This window comes from Nomascus leucogenys, chromosome 11, assembly GCF_006542625.1.
Source record: "Nomascus leucogenys isolate Asia chromosome 11, Asia_NLE_v1, whole genome shotgun sequence".
Taxonomy (NCBI): domain Eukaryota; kingdom Metazoa; phylum Chordata; class Mammalia; order Primates; family Hylobatidae; genus Nomascus; species Nomascus leucogenys.
The window spans coordinates 42,160,291-42,186,340 of record NC_044391.1 but is presented as its reverse complement, the minus strand read 5'-3'; the positions used below and the strand labels follow the sequence as shown (position 1 = coordinate 42,186,340).

At 37.0% G+C, this 26,050-nt stretch overlaps 1 protein-coding gene across 1 annotated transcript in view; it reads right to left on the bottom strand.

The window, feature by feature from the left end:
• Positions 1–26,050, bottom strand: part of ABCB5 (ATP binding cassette subfamily B member 5) — a 155,065-nt gene that overhangs the window by 56,133 nt on the left and 72,882 nt on the right. Inside the window, exons 15-19 of the mRNA XM_003252628.2 lie at positions 20,978–21,139; positions 16,542–16,682; positions 4,536–4,679; positions 3,167–3,271; positions 2,956–3,033 (exon numbers count right to left, since the gene is read on the bottom strand). Of these exons, the coding sequence (XP_003252676.1) occupies positions 2,956–3,033; positions 3,167–3,271; positions 4,536–4,679; positions 16,542–16,682; positions 20,978–21,139 (630 nt within the window). The remainder of the gene's footprint in view (positions 1–2,955; positions 3,034–3,166; positions 3,272–4,535; positions 4,680–16,541; positions 16,683–20,977; positions 21,140–26,050) is intronic.

Sequence of the window (26,050 nt, the reverse complement as noted above, 5' to 3'; positions counted from 1 at the left end):
GATGGACTTTATTCTAAGTGTACAGTGTACCTTAAGATATTGCCTGACACAGTGTTAGCAAGCAATTAAAAAACTAAACTACCAGCCAGGCGCGGTGGCTAACGCCTGTAAGTAAACTACCATAACATAAAGATAACATCTGTAGTTTGGAAGAGAAATGAGGTTACATTTAAAGTCATGCAACTCATAACTTAAAAAAAATTTCTGGCTGGGTACAGTGGCTCACGCCTGTAATCCCAGCACTTTGGGAGGCTGATATGGGCAGATCACTTGAGGTCAGGAGTTTGAGACCAGCCTGGCCAACGTGGTGAAACCCCGTCTGTACTAAAAATGCAAAAGAATTAGCCAGGTGTGGTGGTGCGTGCCTGTAATCCCAGCTACTTAGGAGGTTGAGGCAGCAGAATTGCTTGAACCTGGGAGGTGGAGTTGCAGTGGGCCGAGATCACACCATTGCACTCCAGCCTGGGCCACAGAGTGAGACTCTGTTTCAAAAAAAAAAAAAAAAAAAAAAAAGTCCATTAAATGTAATACTAATTGTTTAGTTAGCTCAACGGATATTTTTTGTTAAAAAATTATTTTTTTAAAACTTTCAAGTTCAAGAGTACATGTGTAGGTTTGTGATACAGGTAAACTTGTGTCACGGGGGTTTGTTGTACAGATTATTTAAGTTGTTAATCAATTATCTTGTTTGGCCTGCCATCTGACTGAAGAATTACAGGTGAGTTTCGTGACCTGTTTCTCATGCTGCAGGACTCATTACCTCAAATCCTTTTGGAATTAGCTTAGATAAGTTTTGAAGCCCCTTAGTGATCACCATCAATGCTATCATAATTTAAAGAACCCCAAGAAGCCTTAGCCAATCTAATATAGAGGGAAATGGGCAAAAACAATGAACGATGAATTATTCAGTGATTTAAGTCAGCAACACTTAGAACATTCTGTTCAACAGGAAGAATCTAAAGTAATCACGTAAAATATGGATTTTATACCTACAAAAATACCGCACCTGTTTCTATACATACCTCTACCTCAAATGAGGTTTCACAATGGTTATAAAAAGCACTGCAAGTCTCAGCACGGTTGTTAAATTTTAAAAAGTCTTATCTTAGGACAAAAATCAGGTAATAAGAGTTAGATAAAACTGCACACTAGGAGCTTCCCTTACTATAGACAAAGCAAAATCGTGAAGATGCTTACAAAGAAAGGGCTAAATATACTAGTCTTCTTTTTCTCCAATTTTAAAAGGTAAAGCTAAGAATCAAAAAGAGTGCTGAAGGATGAAGAAGGAAAACAAACAACTTATGGGGATATTTAATAACATGTGCTAAGTGGCATAGACTTTCTGTGCAAGTCTTTGTAAGTATGTACATGATATTTTAAAACCCAGAGTTTATGGCTTATAGTTTGAAGCATCCTTATTAGCAGAAGCTACTTTATCTAAAAATGTTACAGTCCTAATGTTCACATGGCTAATGCTAGACAGAGGGTTAATGTCCAGTATTAACCATCAAAATACTAGATTAACCACAGTTTCTCTCATTAAACTGTCTCATGGCTTTGAGATTCTTCCACTAAAAGCATTCCATGAACAGAAAGGAAGTTCAAAGTATGCTTGGAAAAATTAAAATTTATATTTTTCTGTATAAAAACAAACATCTAGGCATTCAGGAAACATTTTCAAAAGTTTCTAGAAATTTAAAATAAATTTATTTGAACACGGAAAAAGATAAATTTAAAAAAAAACAAAAATGAGCAGAAATAGTCAACAAATGTGAAATATAGTATTAGTTAATTAAAGTCTCAACTTATTTCATGGAATATTTGCAGTAAAGACATAAAGTGTTCATAAATTAAAAAATAATAATGTACAAGTTTAACATGAGAGGTATTTGCTGGCATCAAATTGATTTATGATCCTACAAATAGACTTTTGTTTTTCTGGATTAAGGAGTGTCTCCAAATGTGGAACAAGTAGCAGAAATGGGACCTTTTTGAACAGAAGGTGTAAGGTCACCCATTGCTTTAGAGCACGGTGTTGCCGTGGGAAACCTCCGACTTACTTCTCTGCGTTTTGTATCTTGTAGCTCCTTAAGAGTACAGTTGTTGCATGGCAGCCTTCAGAGCACTGCTCCTAAAAGTCATAAGACTTAAAAATGGGTTTTGACGACTCAGTTGGAGTGACAGTAACTCTATTTCTGAAAAGAAATCACCTTGGCAGGAAGCTATTTGCTCCTGCCTGGTGAGCTTTTGTGACAGAAAGTGAGGTGAAGGGCTACTAATGATTACTGGCTTTCAGGGTAACCCAATACATTTTAGCCTCATGAAAGAATTTTAGAGGTGCCAGTCTGAGACATTCCTTCCATTTGCCCCCAAGACTCACTTCTCAAGATTACTACTTGATCCACCTATTTTTAGTTATTTCACAGAGGTGACTGATCATCTGCATGAGGCAGGCAGACCTGGCAGCTAGACCGATGTTATCGGAGTTCATGACTCTTCTGATAAAGGCAGAGAGATTGGCTGCTTTAAGAAGTGTAGAGTCAAAAAACTTAAGCTATGCACATGAATTAGAACCAGAGAAATTAACAACTCCTTTTCAGATACATTCCCAAGATATGGTAGCTCTTACTTCTCCTTTTTAATTTGGCCTTCCATTCTGATCCCAGAACACTACATCATTCATTAAAAGAAAGATTTGTTAAGATGAATGCAAGGAACAATGAGTAGATCCTACGTTCTTTTCTATAAGCTGTATTTTTTTTTAACATCACACTTTTGGACTTGCTTCTTTTAGAAAAATATAAGACTTCTGACATCAGATTTCTGCTGCTCAGAACAAAAAGAGTGTGCTTTCAAAGAAAGATTATGTCAAAAATTGGCTTGCGACAGAATTAAAGCTAGAATGTTTTACAATAAATTTTAAATAAAATAAAAAAAATTCAACTTAGCACTGACCTGATATAACATGGCTTTGAAGGCCAAGTGTCTTAATTTCATCGTTAACATTTCCCCTGCTCTGCCATAAAATAATCCCTGAAAAACAAACAAACAAAAATCTACATTCTTTTCCTTTGTAACATTTAGTTGATATATTTTTAACTCAAATAGAAAGGACGGCAACAAAAAGTAATCATGCTCAGGCTTGTTTAATTTATTAAAAGCTTACCTGCATGAAATAACTGACAAAGCAAATAACACCCAAAATGACGAATATCATGGAATAAATTTCTGCATCATGCTTTAATGTGGTTTTATCATTATTTCCAAACATCTGAAAAGGAACAGATTTTTATCAGGTGTTTGGAGGAAAACATAAAAGAAACAGAAAAAGTGAAAATTTCTGTATATCAGGAGTTTTAAAATACATTTCTTTCTTTTTTGAGACAGAATCTTGCTCTGCCACCCAGGCTGGAGTGCAGTGTCGCGATCTCAGGCTTGGCTCAATGCAACCTCTGCCTCCCAGGTTCAAGTGATTCTCATGCCTCAGCCTCCCGAGTAGCTGGGATTACAGGTGCACACCACCACACCCGGCTAATTTTTATATTTTTAGTCGAGATGGGGTTTCACTATATTGGGCAGGCTGTTCTCAAACTCTTGACCTCAAGTGATCCGGCTGCCTCAGCCTCCCAAAGTGCTGGCATTACAGGCATGAGCCATTGCGCCCGGCTTAAAATAAATTTCAACATAAAAATAAAACTATACACACATTTCTGTGGAAAAAAGTGTGCCATGATGCTATCATCTGCATACATTATCTGTGATAAAAAATAACTTGCTTTTAAGTTTTAAACTATGTAAATATGAGATCTGAAAAATGAGTCATCTATCTGCCATTATTATCACAGTATATTTCCCAAGAAACCACCAGTTTGTTTGAATTATTATTCTGCATAATTTTTGATCACTCAAGTTTCTTAGTATTCTTCTAGTTAAGTAGTACCTGCAAGGTGAGGCTTTTTAATGTGCCCCCAGAATTGTTCTTAAAAATTAGTAACATACATGCACAGGCATTTATATTGATAAAGTATAGCTGTGCAAATTAGGGAGACTGAAGTTCCAGGCTAGAACTTTAGTTAACACTGATGAGTAAGCGTGGATCTTGTAAGATCCTTAAACCCACCAATTGCCCTGAGTCCTTTAGCAAAATCCCAAACTCTTGTTATTTCTTCTCCCTAAGCTGGCTGGTAAGAAAAGAAATTGCAACTATACCCACTAGTTGAAAGGAAAGTAGTTATATTTGCCTATTTTATTTCTTCATGTTTTGGAATGCTGATCCAGCACTGGAGTCAAAATTAGAAAACAAAGCAATTTCTTCACCGATGGCCCAGTCAACAAGGCGCAGCCACACACTTTACAAGAGATGCTGGCTTATCTCCTGGGAACATTAATTAACCTTCCTATCATGGACCCCACACTAGGGGCGGCCCACTAAAAGTCCCAGTTTTCCCCTTGTGGATAAGACTGATACAATCTTGTTCTCTCAGGTCATACTTTCTTTAAATTGCTGAAAGTATTAGCAAATTTGTTCTACTTACGGTTATAATTTTTGCGAAGATGATGGAAAATACTGGATGAACAGTTCCATTTAGAACAGAAGCCAATGTCCCCAGAACCACAAAAGGCCATTCAGGCTTGTTTAACTTTAAAATTTTTAATAGAGAGACTTCAGGAAGACTTATCTAAAAATAAAATATGTTGGTTAAAAATGCCAGTTTGTGTGCATAATAGAATCTAGGGAAGTTAGCCCATTATAAACAGAATTATAATGTATAACATCAAATATAACAGACAACACGGTAGAAAATATTTTTCTTAAGAGTTCACCGCACATATTATTAGTGATGACCCTAAAGCATAAAATAAAAGAAGCTTTGCCACAAGTGACTGTGCAATATCACTTTTTGGCATTTTACTCAGTTGCTATCATTTAAAAAGTACAATTAACTCATATGTAATTGTTAAAGGTCAAAAAAGAAATGACAGGTGTGTTTTTCCTTAGTCTTGCTAAACTGGATGGCATATTGTACTACAGGATAAGAAAAAAATCTAGGCAGAAGCTAAGAAAAGAAAACGCAGAAGGTAAAAGTTTCATTACGATCTCAAACTTGAAAGCTGGAAAGTTTCATGATGTATGTACAAAAACATTTTCCTAATACCTTGGCTTGTTTTGGAGTTCTTATCTACAAGCAAAATGTTGCAATATCTGAGTACATTATTTAAACTCACCAAGCCTGTCTCCTCATTTTTCCAAGGGGAGTGGTATCAGTTCCTATCTTGTAGGATTGTTTATACAATTAAGCTTTATTCAGTACATTTGCGACTCACTGTATTTGCAAACAATAAACACCCAATAGATGCTAGCAGTCATTGCTGTTTCTGATGTTATTACAGAGGAAGGATTATATTACACAAAATTTCAAGTTTTATACAGAGAAAGCACAATGCATGTAGTCATTCTGGGTCTGCCAGCCCTTCCTAGGATACGTGGAAGGTGACAAGGGGAGGTAGTGGTCACAGTGGTCAGAGGATAAATAATACGATAACGATCTCTCTTTGCTCTTGTCTGCAATAAGTAGTGTATTTCAGAATCTTTTTTTTTTTTTTTTTTTTGAGACGAAGTCTCGCTCTTTCACCCAGGCTGGAGTGCAGTGGCGCGATCTCGGCTCACTGCAGGCTCCGCCCCCCGGGGTTCACGCCATTCTCCTGCCTCAGCCTCCCGCGTAGCTGGGACTACAGGCGCCCGCCACCGCGCCCGGCTAATTTTTTGTATCTTTAGTAGAGATGGGGTTTCACCGTGTTAGCCAGGATGGTCTCGATCTCCTGACCTTGTGATCTGCCCGCCTCGGCCTCCCAAAGTGCTGGGATTACAGGCGTGAGCCACCGCGCCCGGCCCAGAATCTTAAAAATTCTTCTAAACAGCTTTGTGGTGAGTAATTATTCTGAGTAGGAAAGTAGACAGTGAATTCTTTGGTATTTCATTCATTAAAACTGCCTCATGGCATTCACTCTTAAAATAATGACATTTATGGACCTAATAACCAGAGAATTCCTCAAGAAAGACTATAAAATAGTTTATAATTCTTGTTCTATTCTCAGTCTGGCTACTATAATGCGGACTGTTGTTTGGACAACAGAGCTTTGAAATTCTGATGCCTTTTAAGTCCATTTTCAGGCTGGCTAACCCACATTTATATTGGGTTACTTAATAATTTGATTGTATCCATCATCTTTCCTGCTGAAGTTTTCTAAAGCTCATCATCAAAAAGGGCACAACATTTCAGTTAGGTCACTGTTCAAAAGAATATACAAAAATTTAAAAAGTTGCACACTAACTCTTGATCAGGCACTGAGCATGGAGCTAAGTGCTTTACAAAATTACCTTATTTGGTAAGGAAATTAAGGTTTAGCATGTCCCAGGACACCAGTAAATTACAGAGCCAGGAAATTAGGAGGGCTATCTTCCTCCTATAGAATGATCTACATTACATAGGTAATTTAAAGATGTTCTTTTGCCTCTGGGAAAATCCACAATAAAAGATTTAAAATGGTATCATTTAAATAGTGTTGTCAGGATAGAAAAGAAGTAAATAAGATAAAAACAAAATAAAAATTTCAGTAAAATCATAAAATAGGCTGTGTTACTTAAATATGAGGTTATACATGTGTTAAAATAATCTGATACAAAAACATAAAATTATAGACATAAAGAGATATGACATGAGTGTTAAAAAGTTAAAAAGTGATATCTAAAATATTTTAAATTTCATTTGATGCAGTTTAGAGCTTTCTTGAGTTATAGTTTTCATATAACAAAGTGCACATATTTGAAATGTATAATTTGATAAATTTGAACACTACTACACACTCATGAAAACATCAAAAAAGTCAAGATAATAAACATATCCAGTACCCCCCAGAAGTTTTCTCCTGCTTTTTTATCATCCCTCTCTCCACGCTTCTTAGTTGCCATCTTCCTCCCTTCCTCCTGCAACTACTGATATGCTTTCAGTCACTATAGATTAGTTTGCATTTTTAGAACACTATATAAATGAAATCATACATTATCTACTCCTTTTCAGATAGCTTCTTTTGCTCAACATACTTGTTTTGCCATTTATCCATGCTGCTCCATAAATCAGCATATCATTTCTTTTTATTGCTGCATAGCATTTCATTGTATAGCTATCTCACAAATTATTATCCATCCACCTGTTGATACAAATTTGAGTGGTTCCCACTTTTAGACTATTCCACATAAAACTGCTATGAACATTCATATACAAGGCTTTGTGTGGACATATACTTTCATTTCTTTTGAGCAAATATCTAGAAATGAAATGGCTGGATCATTTAGTAGGTGAATGTTTCACTTTCTAAGAAACTGACAAATTATTTTCCAAAGTAGCTTTAGCATTTTATACTCCCACCAGCTAAATAAGCTCCAGTTGCGCCCCACCATCACCAATATTTGGCACAGTCAGTCTTTTTAGATTTAACCATTCTAACAGGTGTATAGCGATTTCTCATTGTGATTTTCTTTTGCATTTCTGAAACGACTAACCACGTTGGGCATCTTTTTGTGTGCTTATGTCCAATCTGCTCAGGTAAAATGCCTGTTCAGATCTTTTGCCGACATTTAATTGGGTTATTTGTATTTTTATTATTGTGCTTTGGGAATTCTTTGTATTTTTTGGATACAAGTCCTGATCAGATATGTGATTTACAAACATTTTCCCCTAGTTTATGGTCTATCCTTTTCATTTTCTTTAAAGTGTTTTATAAATAATGAAGTTCTTGATTTTGGTAATGTCTGACTTATCAATTTTTTTCATTTATAAATTATGCATTTGTTGTTATATTTAGGAAATCTTTGCTTAACACAAAATCATGAAGTTTTTTTATTGCATTTTGTTATAGAAGTTTTATTATTTTAGGTTTTACAGTAAGGGCTTTAATCCATTGTGAGTTAATTTTCATCTGTGGTTTGAGGTATGGGTTGTGGTTGATTATTTTGTCTATAGATATATAATTGATCCAGAATCATTTTTTGAAAAAAAAAAAAAAAAAAACATTGTTAATTGAGTTGCCTTTGCACTTGTGTTGAAAAGCAACTGACCATTTATGTGTGGGACTACTTCTCAGCTCTTTTTTCTGTTCCATTGATCTATTTGTCTATTTGTATGCCAATGAAATGTTTTGATTACTATAATTCTATAGGTAATTGAAATGAGAATTAGTAATTAGCTTTATATAGTAGTTGAAACAGAATTGAAATCAGGTAGTGTCCCTCTTCCAACTTTGTTCTTTTTTAAAAAAATTTATTTTGACTATTTTGGCTTTCTACATTTCCATGTGAATTCAATTTGAGGAGAAAGAACATCTTAACTATACTGAATTTTCTTATTCACTCACATTGAAAATATCTTTTAATTTATTTAGTCTATTTTTTTCAGTAATTTTTCTCTTTAATATTTTATAGATTGCAGTGTGTGGGTTTTATAATCTCTTATCACATTTATTCCCTATAATTTAATATTTTGGTACTATTGTACATAAAATTATTTTTTTAATTTTAATTTCCTACTTTGGAGTATATAGAATTGGGATTGATTTTAGTATATTGTCATGTATTCTACAACCTTGCTAAACTTTATTAGTTTTGGTACGTGTGTGTGTGTGTGTATGTGCAGATTCCATAAGATTGTTTGCATAAGTAATCATGCCATCTGTGAATAAAGACACTCCTACATGTTCTTTTCCTACCTGGATGCTTTTATTTTCTTGCCTTATTGAACAGGCCAGAACTTCCGGTACAATGTTCAATAGATGTAGTGCATGCCCTTGCCTTGTTCTTGATCTTAGTCTTTCACCATTTAGTATGATGTTAGCTGTTGTTTTTTGTAGCTGCCTTTTATCAAGTTGAAGGAATTTCTTTTAATTCGTTGCTTGCTGAGAGTTATCAGAAATGGATGGGGTATTTTATCAAATGGGTTTTCTGCATTGATTGAGATCATTGGTTTTTTCTTTTTAATTTTTTTAATTAGGAGAATTACATTAATTTCTGAATGTTAAACCAACTTTTCACTTTTTAGAACAATCCTACTTGGTGATGATATATATTATTCTTTTTCTATATGGTTGGATTAGATTTGTTACATTTCGTTAAGAATTCTTTCATCTATGTTCATGGCTGATATTTGTCTATAATTTTTTTTTATAATCTCATTGTCTAATTTTGATATCAGAGTAATGATGTTGGTCTCATAGAACAAGAACTTCTTCCTTATCACTTTTTTTTAATAGAATTCATCAGTAAAGCCATATGGCTGAAAGTTTTTTTTTTTTTTTTTTTTTTTTTAGGGAAAAAAGAATTTAACCACAGATTCAATTTTTTAAAATAAATGTAAGAATATTCAAACTATCAATTTATTCTTGAGTGGGCTTTGGTAGTTTGTAAACTTTAGGGAATTTGCTCATTTCATCTGAGTTGTAGGATTTGTTTGCATAAATGTTTTAATAAGATTATTTTATTAGTCTTTTAATATATGTAGAATCTGTAGTGATGTCAGCTCTTTCATTCTTGATGTTGGCAGTTTCTATCTTCTTTTTGTTCTTGCTCAGTGAGTTCAATATTGATGTTCCCAGAGAACCAACTTTGGATTTGATTGATTTTTCTTTATTATTTTCTTCCTTCTGGTATCTTAAGGTGGAAACTTAGCATATTAATTTGAGATTTTTAGATAGTATAGGTGTTTAGTGGTACAAGTTTCTTTCTCAGTATCACTTTAAGCCTCCTATACATTTTGATATGTTCAGTGTTCATTTTTGTTCAGTTCAAAACATTTTTGAGTTTCTCTTTTGATTTTTCCTTTGATTTGTGCATTATTTAGAAGTGAGTTATGTAGTTTATAAATATTTCAAGGTTTCCCAGACCACTTTCTGTTATTGACTTCTGACTTAATTCCATATTGGTCAGGTAATATACTTTGCATTTCTTGATTATTTTTTTTTTTGAGACAGGATCTTGTTCTGTTACCCAACATGCGGTACGGTAATGCAATCATAGCTCACTGCAGCCTCAAAGTCTTGGGTTCAAGCAATCCTCCTACATCAGCCTCCCAGTAGCTGGGACTACAGGTACATGCCACTATCCCTGGTTAATTATTATTATTTTTTTTCGTAGATACAGGCTCTCCCTATGCTACCCAGGCTGGTATTATGTGAATTTTTAAAAGTTTATTGAGACTTGTGTTATAGTCCAGAATATGGTCTATTTTGGTAAATGTTTCAAGTGCATTTGAAAAGAAGACATATTCTGTTGTTAATATGTGAAGTGTTCTACAAATGTTTATTAGGTCAAATTTGTTGATAGTGCTATTAAAGTCATCTATATTTCTGCTGAATTTCTATTTACTTGTTCTACTAAGATTTAGTAGAAGGGTGTTGAAATCTCTGAATACAAATGGAGATTTGTCTATTTGCAGTTCTGGATAAACTGATCCTTTTTAATTTTGAAAGAAACTTCTTTATCCCTAGTAATGTTGTTTGCTCTAAGAACATTACTTTGGCTGTCCTTAACATCACAATCTACCTTCAGACAATGTTATATACCACTTAGGAACCTTAAAATATCATACTTTAGTTTCTTTTTCCCAGTGTTTTGGCTATTGTTTTCAAACACTTTACTAATACTTGTGTTAAAAAAACCCATAATATAACGTTCTTTTTTCTTTGAAAAATAAATATGCTTTTAAACATATCAAAAATGTAAATATACAAACCATTCTTTTATAGTAACTTGTATATTTACTATTACTGACACTCTTCATTCCTTTGTGTATATTCAGATTTCCATCTAGTATCACTTTCCTTCTGCCCAAAGGACTTCCTTTAATATTTCTTGTAGTGTAGGTGTGCTGGTAGTTAATTATTTTAACCTTTAATTTCTGAAAATGTCTGAATTTTGCCTTCATTTTTATTAGGCATTTTTCTGTAAATAGCATTCTGATTTGAGGTGTTTTTTTTTCTTTCAGTGCTTTAAAAATATTGCTCCATTATCTTCTTGTTTGCATTGTTTCTAATGAGAGGATTGTAGCTTTCTTGTCTTTTTCCTCATCTATATTGTGTCAATGTCTCTGGATGCTTTAGTAGTTTTCTCCTTAACACTGGTTTTAAGCAGTTTGATTATGATATACCTAGGTGCAGGATTTCTTATGTTTCTTATGCTTAGAATTTATTGAGCTTCTTGAATCTGTGGATTTTAAGTTTTCATCAAATTGGCAAATTTTTAAAGCATCATTTCTTCAACGATTTGGACTTCCTTTGGGGACATATTTACATACAGAATACAGATATAATAAATGCTTAATGTCTCTACTAACTCTACTAAGTGTGCCATTTCTGGGTCTATTTCTATTATTGATTGATTTTTCTCTTCATTTTGGGTACATTTTTTTTCTGCTTTTTTGCTTGCCTGGTGATTTTTGAATGGATGCCAGACATTGTAAATTTTAAACTTTTGGGGACTAGGTATTTCTGACTTCTCATATATGTTATTGAGCCTTGTTCTGGAACACATTTAAATTACTTGGAAACAGTTTAATCCTTTTGAGGCTTGCTATTAGGATTTGTTAGTTAGGTTTAGTGCAGAGTTTAGTCTAGGACTAATTATTTTCCCCTCTGAGGCAATATCTTTCTTAACACTTTACCCAGTGCCTTATGAATTTGAAGATTTTCTACTCTAGTTAGTTTAATAAGAACTTTTCTTGGCCCTGCGTGAGTTCTAAGAATTGATCCTTTTAATCTTTTCTGGTAGATATATACCCTGCCTCTGGTAGTTTCCTTAATAAATACACTGATCAGTAGTTGGATGAAAACTCGAAGGAGAACCTCTGCAGATCTCTGGGCTTCTCTCTTTCTGAGAAGTTCTCTCCTCTCCGGTTCTTTGCTCTGAAACCTCTGGCTACTTTGGCCTCCTTCAACTCTTAGCTCTGTCTCCTCAACTCAAAGTCCACCGAGTTTCAGGAGGGGAGGTTGCAGTGAGCCGAGATTGCGCCATTGCACTCTAGCCTGAGCAACAAGAGTGAAACTCCGTCTCAAAAAAAAAAAAAAAAAGAGTCCACTGGGTTTTGTCTGTGTTTTCCCTCTCAGCTCCGAGGCCTGAAAACTACTCAGACCTTAAACTGGGTCAGTGACAAGGTTCATCTCATTTATTTCTCCTTCCACAGAGATCACTATCCTATTTTGCATGATGTCCAATGTCAGAAGCCATTATTTCACATATTTTGTTCAGTTTCTTAGTTGTATCAAGCAGGAAAGTAAATCTAGTCCCTGTTAATCTATCTTGGTTGAAAGTGAAAATCTCTAATTTTATGTGATTTTTCACGGCAATTAACACAAATGATCTCTTCCTTTTTCTGTACCACGTTCCTTTTTTGGTGTCTACGATACGACACTCTCCTGGGTTTCCTCTTACTTTGCCAGCCATTTGTTAGGATCCCTTCACTAGTGACTTTTTCTATCCGAATCTAAATGGCTCAGGGTCCTGAGTCTCATTCCCCTGTCCTACTCTTTTATCCGTCTGTATTTTATTTCTCCGCTGACAGCTTTAGTGAGACCAATCAAGTTCATTATTCAGCCGCCATCACCTCCTCTCCGTTCTGCTTTCCCTCATCGTACTCTGGCCCCCACGCACTGTTCTCCAAATTATAGCCACATGGAGTCAATCAGACCATGTGCCCTTCTGAATAAGACCCTCTAATGCAACAGGGCTTCACCTGTTTTATTTCGTGGACTCCTTTGGAAGACTGGTGAACTCTATGGACTCCTTCCCTGAAGAAATGTTTAAATGTACTAAATGATACATAGGACTCCAAGAAAGCCAATTCCATTGAAACATTGTATTCAAAATATTTAACAAGTAACCCAAAGTTGTGATACAGTTATGAATGTGCTTCATTATTAGAACATAACATAAGATATAATAATGATGAGTGTATATTTTAAATTATCTGTAAGTGTAATGTTATATTAAAATTTCTGTGGTATTCATTCGTGACGTCACAGATACTGGTAATACTATTGTAGTTTGTTGCTTAGTTTCACAAAGTAAATGTTACATTTCTATCAAGGGTTAATGGGGGGAAAGTTGTGATTTTTTATTCATTCAGGTTAATGGGCTCTGAAATCTGTTCAGAAATCCCCTATAGGTCATGAACCACTGGTTAAAAACTCCTGAAGGTTTTTTGTTAGAGGAAGAATAGAATCCAAACTTGTCATGATGGCCTAAGAGGCCCTGCATGATCCGGTCCCTCAGTGTCCCACACGCCTTTCTGCCTACCCCTGTCCTTAGTCATTGTGACCCCCAAATCCAGGCCCTCATGCTTGCTGTGCCCCTGTCTGAAATATTACCACCCCTGTCCGGGTTATTGACTTATTGCCTCTCTGGTTCAAATTCACTTTTTTGCCTAATAAATATTTCTCCTTTATCAGTGGGCAAGAGGTTAAGCCCTGTCAGTAGAGGGTGCAGCAAAGACATTGCAGGAGGAGGTTTTTCTTCCTAATCTTTCTGGTGCTCCCTGGAAAAGCTCCTGCAGGATGAGTTTTTTCTCCTCTGTTCTGCCTGCATCGTTTTTCAGAGGCAGGTGCCTGCAGAGTGCAGCTTTCTCTTCTGTGTGGCCACTGGGTGCTTTCTTTAGCTCTTGGCTTAGGTTATGGAGGTATAACTATGAGCACAGTCCTGTCTGAGCCAGGTCACTAATGCCTGCACCCTCCCACATGCAGAACTGCCCTAGACTCCTGCAGATGACAATCTTGGCTAGCTTCTTGTTCCAATAGTGCCCAGTGGCCAGTAGTTTCCCCAGCACCTGTCAGGTTCTGAAGCTCAGCACCATCCTGTGGAAGGCCTCCCTTGCCACCCTTGAGGGCAGATTTCCAGCAAGCCCCACCAGCAAGGTACCACAGCAACTTCTCTGCCATCCAGTGAGCCACAGCTGTGCCCTTTCCATTGAGGTCTGCCTCTCCGCCTTGCTGGGAGAGAAGAAAGGGATCATCGATGGGTGCTGTATTTCACTCCAGGGGTAGTGGGGTGCTACTTTTATCTGCTACTTCTGTATTCTTTAGAGGTGTCTTAACTTTCTTTTATTATTATTATTATTATTTTATTATTATACTTTAAGTTCTAGGGTACATGTGCACAACGTGCAGGTTTGTTACATATGTATACATGTGCCATATTGGTGTGCTGCACCCATTAACTCATCATTTACATTAGGTATATCTCCTAATGCTATCCCTCCACCCTCCCCCCACCCCACCACAGGCCCTGGTGTGTGATGTTCCCCTTCCTGTGTCCAAGTGTTCTCGTTGTTCAATTCCCACCTAAGAGTGTGAACATGCAGTGTTTGGTTTTCTGTCCTTGGGTTAGTTTGCTGAGAATGATGGTTTCCAGCTTCCTCCATGTCCCTGCAAAGGACATGAACTCATCCTTTTTTATGGCTGCATAGTATTCCATGGTGTATATGTGCCACATTTTCTTAATCCAGTCTATCATTGATGGGCATTTGGGTTGGTTCCAAGTCTTTGCTATTGTAAATAGTGCTGCAATAAACATACGTGTGCATGTGTCTTTATAGCAGCATGACTTATAGTCCTTTGGGTATATACCTAGTAATGGGATGGCTGGGTCAAATGGTATTTCTAGTTCTAGATCCTTGAGGAATCACCACACTGTCTTCCACAATGGTTGAACTAGTTTACAGTCCCACCAACAGTGTAAAAGTGTTCCTATTTCTCCACATCCTCTCCGGCACCTGTTGTTTCCTGACTTTTTAATGATTGCCATTCTAAATGGTGTGAGATGGTAGAGATGTCTTAACTTTCGCTACCCAACTCCCTATACTACAATCCCCTCTTAATGATTCATTATACTAAACTTTCTCTTTCATTGTGTGCTTTCTATCTCCTGACTGGACCCAGACTAATAGAACTCCCATTAACTCTGTTCTAAAATACTGCTCCATTTCTTTTTCATTTCATTATTGATCTGTGTTTATTTTATTTTATTTTGTTTTTTGGTTTGTTTTTTGAGACAGGGTCTCACTCTGTCGCCCAGGCTGGAGTGCAGTGGCGTGATCTTGGCTCACTGCAACCTCTGCCTCCCAGATTCAAGCAATTCTCCTGCCTCAGCCTCCTGAGTAGCTGGGATTACAGGCATGTGCCATCACGCCCAGCTAATTTTTTATGTTTTTAGTAGAGACAGGGTTTCATCATGTTGGTCAGGCTGGTGTCGAACTCCTGACCTCAAGTGATCTGCCCGCCTCAGCCTCCCGAAGTGCTGGGATTATAGGTGTGAACCACTCACCTGGCCTATTTATTTTATTTTTTTTTATTTCAGAGATGGATTCTTGCTCTGTCACTCAGGCTGGGGTACAGTGGCATGATCATAGCTCACTGCAGCCTTGAACTCCTAAGCTCAAGCGATCCTCCTACCTTAACCTCTCTTGTAGCTATTATTATAGACATGTCACTGTCCCCAGCTCATTATTAATTATTACAGTCTCTTCACTTCCTTGTTTATTTTTCACTGGATTACCACAGTCTGAAAGAGTCCCATAAAAATATGGCCATTGAGCCACTCCTTAGCTTATTTCGGTTCTTGGTTGTAGGACCCTTTCTCTGTTTCCTGCCTCCCCAGGCTCACAGATTTCTATAAGCTTTAGCTCCAGGCATTGGCTAACCAGGTTTTTCAGCCTCCTTTTCAGAGCAGGTCTGTGACTATTGTCCAGCTCACCACTTTGTGCTTTTGCTCTAGTTCTGGTGTGAAGAGATACTCCTCCTGTTTTAGAGCCTAGATACATTTTATTGTTTTTTCTCATTTTATATTTTATCATTTCCGTGTGTGGAGCACGTAGTTGTATCAGATTGTAAACAATTATATCATTTTGTCCAGAAATCTGGAAATTCCTTTTGAATTTTCTGTTTTTTATCTTTCTTAGGTTTTGAAAATCCACTTCATAAATACGGTGAATTTTTAGACTTAGAGGCAGATTTCCATAGTGTTTTCAGCAATTGCTGAGGCAGGTCCAGCAGCCATCACTAGATGTTTTAACACAGTGTTTCCTCCACTCTTGCCTAGTGTCTCAGTACAAACTTTCTTGTACTATATTCTTAATATACATTTGTCGTATGGTATACCATCTATACCATTATTTTTCTTTGCATGCTTATTTATTTAAATGGACTTAAAAAATAAAATTAGCAGAAAAGGAAAAATGGTTTGCTTCATAGGAAAAACATCATGTAACAGTCTCATGAGATTTTTTTTTTTACCCAATAAAGAAGGACCTCTGATATAAATGCAGCCTTATTAGACAGCCTTACCCAGAGTGTCACACTGCTGCTAGAGTGAAGTTTGGGAAAGACATGTTTTGTAAGCTTAGTGCTACAGTAATATTTTACTATAAATAAACTTTAAATTTTGTAAGGATTAAATCAAAATTAGAAAACATGCAGGAAAAACTGGTTGATCCCTGAGCCATTACCTCTTTAGATTGGGTGGATTCCTCAGCCTTGTCAGTGAAGTCTGACTTGATGCTATTCACAGAGCACAGAGGAAGTGAGTTGGTCTTTGTTTCAGTAGAATATGTCATTGACTCCATCTGTTCATCAGCTTTTTTAATATCCTTACAGGAAGAATATACAGGTTATCATTATAAGAATGCCTTAAAAATTCAATGAAACCTTATGAAGCATCTCTTTAAAGCTGTTATCGCCTTTGCTATTGAAAGTGGCTTATTCTAATGTAGTTCTTGCTGAACAGCTTTCAGGCTTGATAGAGAGCTGATAAGTCTACCTCATACTAAAATGTTAGTGACTGACAATAGCTCATTGTCCTTTCTTTCCCAAAGACCTGTATAATCACCTGCAGAAAACAATGCCGTAATCCAAGCAATTGTATCACTAACAAGGAGTGATCTTAGTAAGAGGAGCTTTTTGAGACAGAAGATACTGTTTCTGATGCCTTCCTCCTAGCCATTTCTGGAGCTTATAAACTTGTAGTATTTGGTTGGGTACTTATATGTGAGGCTGGGCCTGAGAGAGACCTTGGGAGACAATCATGCTTTCCAGGCCTGCCCCTGCTACCCATTCTGAACTGTGAACAAAACACAAAACTAACAGGGCCTACTCCTCAACAATAAGAAATTCCAAAGCAATCAAATTAACATTAAAGGCCAGGTGCAGTCGTCACCCCTGCAATGCCAGCACTTTGGGAAACGGAGACTTGCGGATCACTTCAGGCCAGGAGTTTCAGACCAGCCTGGCCAACATGGTAACACCCTGTCTCTACTAAAAATACAAATAATTAGTTGGGTGTGGTGGTGCGTGCCTGTGATCCCAGCTACTCAGGAGGCTGAGGCTGAGGCTTGAATTTGGGAGGTGGAGGCTGCAGTGAGCCGAGATTGCACCACTACACACCAGCCTGGGTGACAGAGCAAGACTGTGCCTCAAAATAAAAATCTTTAACCTTAAAGAAACTGTGTATTAGTACATTACAGGATAGAACAAAGTTCAAAACCAAATCGCTCTAGGTCTAGTTTTTCTTTTTCTTGCTACTCATGAGACCACTTTAGTGAAATAAAGGAGCTACAGATTCTCTGTTCATTTGAATGTGGTATGAGTAAATCTGTAACTTTCCCAGAAAGAGATGGGAGGAGAAGGACAAGAGAAATGAGAAGCCCAGCTAAGTTGCTAGCAGGTCCGGCCAGCGAGGGGAAGAGATGGAAAATGTAGGTCGATTTAGATGCACAAGGAGAATGTGCACGTGGAAGACTTTCCAGGGACACCGTGATTCTTTGACAAGCTTAACAACTGTTAATCAGTCATTTAAAGAGACAATGAACTTTAACCAGCCCCGGACTATCCAAACATCTTTAATCAGGCATTCCTTTTTGCTACCATTTTCTCTTTTTTCCTGTAAATGTCTCTGACATGAAAGAAATATTTTATATGGCTTTGAAATTTTTTATTTTTTGTTTTTATTATTTATTTACTTATTTATAGAGTAGGTCTCACTGTGTTGCCCAAGCTAGTGTTAAACTCCTCGGCTCAAGCAGTCCTCCTGCCTCAGCCTTCCAAGTAGCTGGGATTACAGGAACCAGCCGTCATGTCCTGCCTTGTTTGGCTTTTCTCCCCTGCCCCAGGAGTTTCTCGCTTTGTGGCAAGTTTAAAATAAAACTTTGACCTCTCTTCATAATAAATTTTCTGAGAAGGTGCTTTAATAAGTCAAAGAAAATTTCTTTTCCTGAGAAGGTTGCTGGACAAAATAATGACAATAAGTTTTGATATGTGTATATCTCTACTTGTTTATATTTCATTTTCACATAGAAACTCACTAAAGCAATATACATGTATATAATCATGGGCAGTCTAAGCAAACAATTATAATATTAATCTCCATTGTTTGAAATTTTCTTAAAAGTTTGATCAAATAATGTTAATGTCAATAACATAATAAAATTTATTACACTAACAATAATTCTAAGTACTTTATATGATTTTGCCTGTTTAATACTCACAACAATTTATTAATAGATTATCACTATTTCCCTCTTGTTAGAGGTTAGGAAATTGATGCACTGAGAATTTAAATAACTTGTTCAAGGACCTAAAACTATTAAGTGGTAGAGTTAACTTGTAGTGACCACAGAGTTCATCATCTTAACCACTTTGCTATACTACTTCTCAGGATTCTTTTAGCAGCATTAACTGTGATATTTGTGATAATCATGAATTATCAAAATTGATGCATTTTGATACCGCAGTCAATATTGGCAAATAAGAATGTGCAGATCTGCAAAAGTGAGTTACTTGTTTGTGTAGATACTATGTATATTACATTTACTGTACAATGCTTAGAATATTATACTTAGTATCAATATTTAAAATGGTGTTGTTATATCTAATTGGACGTCATTTTAGGTAATCAGAGAATACTAAACCATTTTAAATAAGGTGTTTAAAATTTTTACACATTCATCCCACAAATACACCACTTTTGCTTTTTATACATTGTGAAAGCATTTAACTTAAGACCTATAATGGATTTTTAGTTTAATTACAATAAAACATAAAGATGTACTACTCCAAAGAAAGATCTGACTATACTAGTATTAATAGTTTTTTAAAAATCTCAAAATAGGGTTAATTCAACCAGTTATTTCCTTTTATTGAAACTCATATTAGTTTCAAAATATTAAACCTCATAAATTATTAGGTCTACTGTGGAATAAAAATTCGGTTATCAAGTAACACCTCACTTTTATTTTTGAGACACAAAATATGAACTAATATGAAAAAATCAGAATCAGACAATTTTTCAATTAATAAAAAGCTACATTTTCAAACCTATTTTACTATTATTGCTTCTTAGGGTATGTTCAGAAATATTTCATTTTAGCACAATGGAGAAAGTTAGGGTTTGAAATTTGAAGTTATAAACTTGAGGAGATGCAGGCTTATAACTTTCGAAATTTCCTAATTTATAAAATAATAATGTTGACATCAAAGATATTATCAGAAAGTTGAAGAAGACCAAAAAGGGTTGAAATCAGTTATCTGTAGAAGAGCCCTTCGAAAAAAGGATGCCTTCCAGGTCAAGAGAAGAAAGCTGGGTTAGAACAAAGAAGAGAGCTAGAGCCTAATTCCCATGACTCATATTAATGTGCCCTAATGAGAAAGTTATGTGAAATCCAGTAGGGTGGATCCATGACACATGCAATTATGGATCCTAAAGAAGGGGAATTTGCCATGTGTCTCCAGCATCATCATGCCCCCTCTTGATTGCCCAATATGAGCTTTCTGGTCCATCTGTGGTGATGTGGTAGCATGCACACAGTAAGGTTTTACGTGTACATCCCTTCATTCAGCAAATGTTTATTGAGTGCCCACTGTGTGCCAGGCATGGTCTTAGGTGCTTCCTACACACATTAAGTCTCAACTCTTCTACCTGGCTTCTAAGAACTTCCATGATCTGATGCTCATTATCCAACTCTTTTCCATTATACCCTCAATACTCATAAGTACTTCAGGAAAGCTACCTCCTTTTTGTTTCAGTCACACCCCAAGTTCCTTCTTACCTCTACGCTGTTGTTCTGCCTACCTCAATTTATCCTTCATGTTCACCCCCAACTCCCACCTTTCAACCTTAAAGACCTCTCCCATGAAACCTTTTGTGGGTAATATAGCTCTGTCTCTCCCCATCAATCTTGCTTTTTCTTTTTACAAGTAATAATATCTATATGCACAATTTTGCAATTTGCCTCTGTAGCTAAGTTTTAAGTCTTTAAGTAAGGACGGCGTGTTATATTTCTTTGTGTTCCAACCAGAGATCACAGTATCTGCCACATACAAGTTTTTGTTTGTTTGTTCATTTTTTTGAAATGGAGTCTCGCTCTGTCGGCAGGCTGGAGTGCAGTGGCACGATCTCTGCTCACTGCAACGTCCGACTCCCTAGTTCAAGCAATTCTCTTGCCTCAGCCTCCTGAGTAGCTGGGATTGCAGGCACACGCCACTACACCCAGCTAATTTTTGTATTTTTTGGAGAGACAAGGTTTCACCATGTTGGCCAGGGTGGTCTCATCTCCTGACCTCGTGATCCGCCCACCTCGACCTCCCAAATTGCTGGGATTACAGGTGTGAGCCACCCTGCCCGGCCACATACAAATTTTGAAGCCTATTTGGAGTGTGCCTGGCAGATATTAGGTACCAGGTACGCATTAGTTCTTCAACTTTCATCATATTATTGAGCACAACACTGAGGCTTTGAGACACTCAATTTCTTTACTGAGGAACTATAAACCTTGGTTGCTTTTTGAAGTTTAAGATTACAATTTGCAACTTTTGTTTTCTAGTGTGGTATGATCTCTGAAATATTAAAAATAAACCCTGCTGACATAGCATTATGTCACATAAGCATTACCTGTGACATCACAAGTGAATAATATAGACCTCGTTTTGCCATTAGTTCGGCATGTGCTCCTTTTTCCGCCACCATTCCATCCTTTATGGTCACAATCAAATCTGCACTTCGAATAGTAGAAAGTCGGTGTGCTATCATGATTGTAGTCCGACCTTTGCTCGCCTACAGAATAAAATGCATAGAAAATAAATAGACATTAGTAGAAATAACAACCTTTGCACTGTTTAAGAAATCTTTGTTGACCCGGCACAGTGGCTCATGCTTGTAATTCCAGTACTTTGGGAGGCTGAGGAGGGTGGATCACCTGAGGTCACGAGTTAGAGATCAGCCTGGCCAACACGGTAAAACCCTGTCTCTACTAAAAATACAAGAATTAGCCAGGCTTGGTGGCGGGCACCTGTAATCCCAGCTACTTGGAAGGGTGAGGCAGGAGAATTGCTTGAACATAGGAGGTGGAGGTTGCAGTGAGCCGAGGTCATACCATTTCACACCAGCCTGGGCAACAGGAAACTCCGTCTCAAAAAAGAAAGAAAGAGAGAAAGAGAGAAAGAGAGAGAGAAAGAAAGGAAAGAAAGAAAAGAAAAGAAAGAAAGAAAGAAAGAAAGAAAGAAAGAAAGAAAGAAAGAAAGAGACAGATCTTTGTTGCAGTATTGTTTTAAGTATTAAAGTATCTTATCCTTGGATACGGAAATTTGGAAACTTTAATAGAGTAAGAAGGCCAATAGAAATTAGAATAAAAAGCAAGTCAGAAAGTTAATTGTTTTCATCTTTAAAATGGGGATATTACTTAACTAGTTGGGTACAAATTCAAAGTAATATATATTTTTAACTTTTTTACAAGTATCATTAATATATGGAAAAGTGCACATAAGGGTACATACATACAGATCAGTGCATTTCAAACGGAATATGCCCATATCATAGTATCCAGGTCAAGAATCCAAACATTACTAGCACCCACAAGTCCATCTCATGCTCTTTTCACGTCAGTCTTTTTTTTTTTTTTTTTTTTTTTTGAGACGGAGTCTCGCTCTGTGGCCCAGGCTGGAGTGCAGTGGTGCGATCTCAGCTCACTGCAAGCTCCGCCTCCTGGGTTCACACCATTCTCCTGCCTCAGCCTCCCAAGTAGCTGGGACTACAGGCATCCACCACCACACCCGGCTATTTTTTCTTTTTCTTTTTTTGTATTTTTAGTAGAGACGGGGTTTCACCGTGTTAGCCAGGATGATCTCGATCTCTTGACCTTGTGATCCTCCTGCCTCAGCCTCCCAAAGTGCTGGGATTACAGGCGTGAGCCACTGCGCTCGGCCTCAAGTCACTGTTAACACTCACCTATACCAAGGGTCACCACTATCCCGATTTCTAACAGCATAACTTGTTTTGATTTTCTGGTAATTTATATAAATGAGATTTTGCATTGTATACTCATCTGTGTCTGGATCTTTTCACTCAACATTATGTTTTTGAGATTCATCCATTTGGTTGTATAGCGTTGTGGATAATTTATTCTTATTGCCACACAGTATTCTATTGTGTGACTATACCACAACTTATGTATCCACTCTATTCCTGATTGACATTTGGATAGTTTTTTTTTTTTTTTTTTTGAGACGGAGTCTCGCTCTGTCACCCAGGCTGGAGTGCAGTGGCACGATCTTGGCTCACTGCAAGCTCCGCCTCTTGGGTTTACGCCATTCTCCTGCCTCAGCCTCTCCGAGTAGCTGGGACTACGGGCGCCCGCCACCACGCCCGGCTAATTTTTTGCATTTTTTAGTAGAGACGGGGTTTCATCGTGGTCTCGATCTCCTGACCTCGTGATCCGCCCGCCTCGGCCTCCCAAAGTGCTGGGATTACAAGCGTGAGCCACCGCGCCCGGCATGGATAGTTTTTAAGTTTTTTTTTCCCTCTACTATGTATAGGTTGCTGTAAATGTTTATTTGATGAACGTATGTACGCAGTTCTAATATTATACCTAGGAGAGGAATTGCTGAGTCATAAAGTGTGTATATGCTCTGCTTCATTAGATTCTGCCAAACAGTTTTTCAAAGTGGTTGCCCTATTTTATAAACCCCCCAGAAGTGCAAGAGGGCCATGGTTGCTCTATATTCTGACTAAGACTTGGTTGTTTCTGATGGGTGAGAACTATCATATTTTTATTTGCATTTTCTCAATGACTAATTAAGTTGAACAACTTTTCAAATGATTACTGACAATTTGGATATTCTCTCTTGTGAATTGTCCACATTTTTTCTCATTTTTCTATTAGAACCGTATTTTTCTTTTCAATTTTCATGAGTTGTTTATATACTCTAGATGTGAGAACTTTGTTAAATACCATGTATTACAATGAAAGTTTCTCTTTTATGTGATTGTGTTTTCACTCTCTCTCTCTCTGTTTTTTTTTTTTTTTTTGAGATGGAGTTTAGCTTTTGTTGCCCAGGCGGGAGTGCAATGGCATGATCTCAGCTCACTGCAACAGCTGCCTCCCAGGTTCAAGCGATTCTCTCCTGCCTCAGCCTCCAGAGTAGCTGGCATTACAGGCACCTGCCACCACGCCCAGCTAATTTTTTGTATTTTTAGTAGAGACGGGGTTTCACCATGTTGGTCAGGCTGGTCTTGAACTCCTGATCTCAGGTGATCCACCCACCTCAGCATCCCAAAGTGCTGGGATTACAGGCGTGAACCACTGTGCCTGGCTTTCTTTTCACTCTCTTAATGGTGTCTCTTCATGAACAGAATTTCAAAATTTTAATGAAGTCCAATTTATCAATTTTTTTTCTTTTACAATTTATGCTTTTTGTGTACTTTTAAGAAATCTTTACTCCAAGGTCACACAGATGTTTTTCTATGTTTTACCTTGCAATCTTTGTCATTTGCCTTTCATATTTGGATGTGACATATAGCACCTGGGATTAGTTTTCGTATGTGATGCCAAGTAGGAGTCAATGTACATTTTCCCCATAGAGTTAACCAAGTGTCCCAGCAGCGTATTTTGAAGACCATCATTTCCCTACTATACTGCAGAACTGCCTTCACCATAAATCAGGTGACAATTGTTTTGTGTCTGTTTTTGTATTCTATTTGCTATTCTGCTGTTCAGCTTGTCTGTCACTGCACCAATGCTGTGCTGTCTTAACTACTATAGACTTAAACCAGGTATTGAAAACTATTAGTTTACCTCTTCCAGCTTATTCTTCCTCTGAAAGATTTTGTGGACTATTCTTGAGGTAATGCGTTTTTGTTTGTTTGTCTGTTTGTTTGTTTTTGGAAATGCCTAGCACAATAACAGACACTTCTGACACTACAGATTTGCCAGGGAATCAACAATCGACAGCTAGTATTGTTACTATTCATATTATTACTGTGTTACTGCTATTTACTTTTCTTGTTCTTATCTATTATAGAGCAGAAAAATGGAACTCAGAAAGTTAAGAAGCTTGTTCAGGGCCTCAGCCAGTCACTAGAAGGACTGACTAAAACCCAGTGTGCTTTTCCCTCTTCTCTCCACAAGGTCACTTCATTGCAATAGATAAACTTGATGAAGCAGGTGATAATTTCTTGCAAACTTTTTCCCAAATCTATAAGAGAAGGGAACCTCTCAAAGCATTGGCTATTAAGATTAAATGATAATGTGGGAAAGATGTATGATATAACGCTACCTGTAAAAATGCAGGAAAAATGTGTATCCTATTATAACTATGTTTTAAAAAAATTACCCATAAAAAAGACACCTATGTAGAAATATACCAATATACTAATAGTGCCTGTTCTTACTTATTGGACCTATGGATTGTATTTTTCTCATCTCAATTTTCCCAATTTTATTTAATGTGCATGTATTGGACTTTTGTTTAAAAGTAAGAAAGCTTTAGAAGGGCATGACTCTTGGTTTAATGCTCTGCTGCTGTCATTCTCGAGTTCTTAATAGTTTTTGAATAAGAGGCTCCACATTTTCATTTTACGCTGGACCCCACAAACTATGTAGCTGGTCTTGACCAGTGACAGAGGTAAAAAGGATTCAATGTGAGTCACTTCAGCTGGTTTTCCCCACATATAGATATTAAGGGAGTCATTTAAAGAGCGGGACTAGGTAGAAAGAGGGGCAAAGGGTACTTTTATAAATTAAATTAAATTAATTAATTAATTATTGAGATGAAGTCTCGCTCTGTCACACAGGCTGGAGTGCAGTGGTGTGATCTCAGCTCACTGCAACCTCCGCCTCCAGGGTTCAAGCGATTCTCCTGCCTCAGCCTCCTGAGTAGCTGGGATTACAGGCGTGCACCACCACACCCGGCTAATTTTTGTATTTTTAGTAGAGACAGGGTTTTACCATGTTGGCCAAGCTATTCTTGAACTCCTGACCTCAGGTGATCCACCTGCCTCGGCCTGCCAAAGTGCTGGGATTACTGGCAAAGGGCAGTATTTTTTGATGGTTAAACATCTATCCAAGTCAGGATAGATATCAGGACTTTGATAACTGATTTTTAGTCTGATACTAAAAATCAGACTATAATTATTATTCAGCTTCTAAATCTGTATCCTTAATCCCCATTTCCTTTCACAAAAAGTAGGTAGAAAGGACAGTTATGCTCCCCTATAGCAGCCCTACCTGTGCTTCAGAGCTCTTTTCTAAAAGTATATACTGAGATAATATGACTGGGATCAAATTTCTCTTTATATTTTTATTTAAAAGCAAATTATCACACTGCATGAATAGCTGAGCAAGTTTTATGAACAACAGACTAAGAAGACTAATGATATAGGAATGAAGTCCACACTGTCTCAATAAAAACTCGTAATACAGTTAATCTGACAAATATCATGATGGACATAACTAATAATAATTAACACATTACATGGTAATTAACTACAAAATGGCAAGCAGTATATATAGATTATAGTGTATGACTTTTATAATGACAAATCTAGTATTCAATAATTTCATCATTTGTGTTTTCTGGAGTTGCAAATCCTGGGTTTGGATCTTGTTTCTGCCAATTTCTGGCTTGGAGGACTTAGACAAGTTTTTTAACCCCCTAAGTCTTATATTCTTCATTTGATAATAGGGAAAAT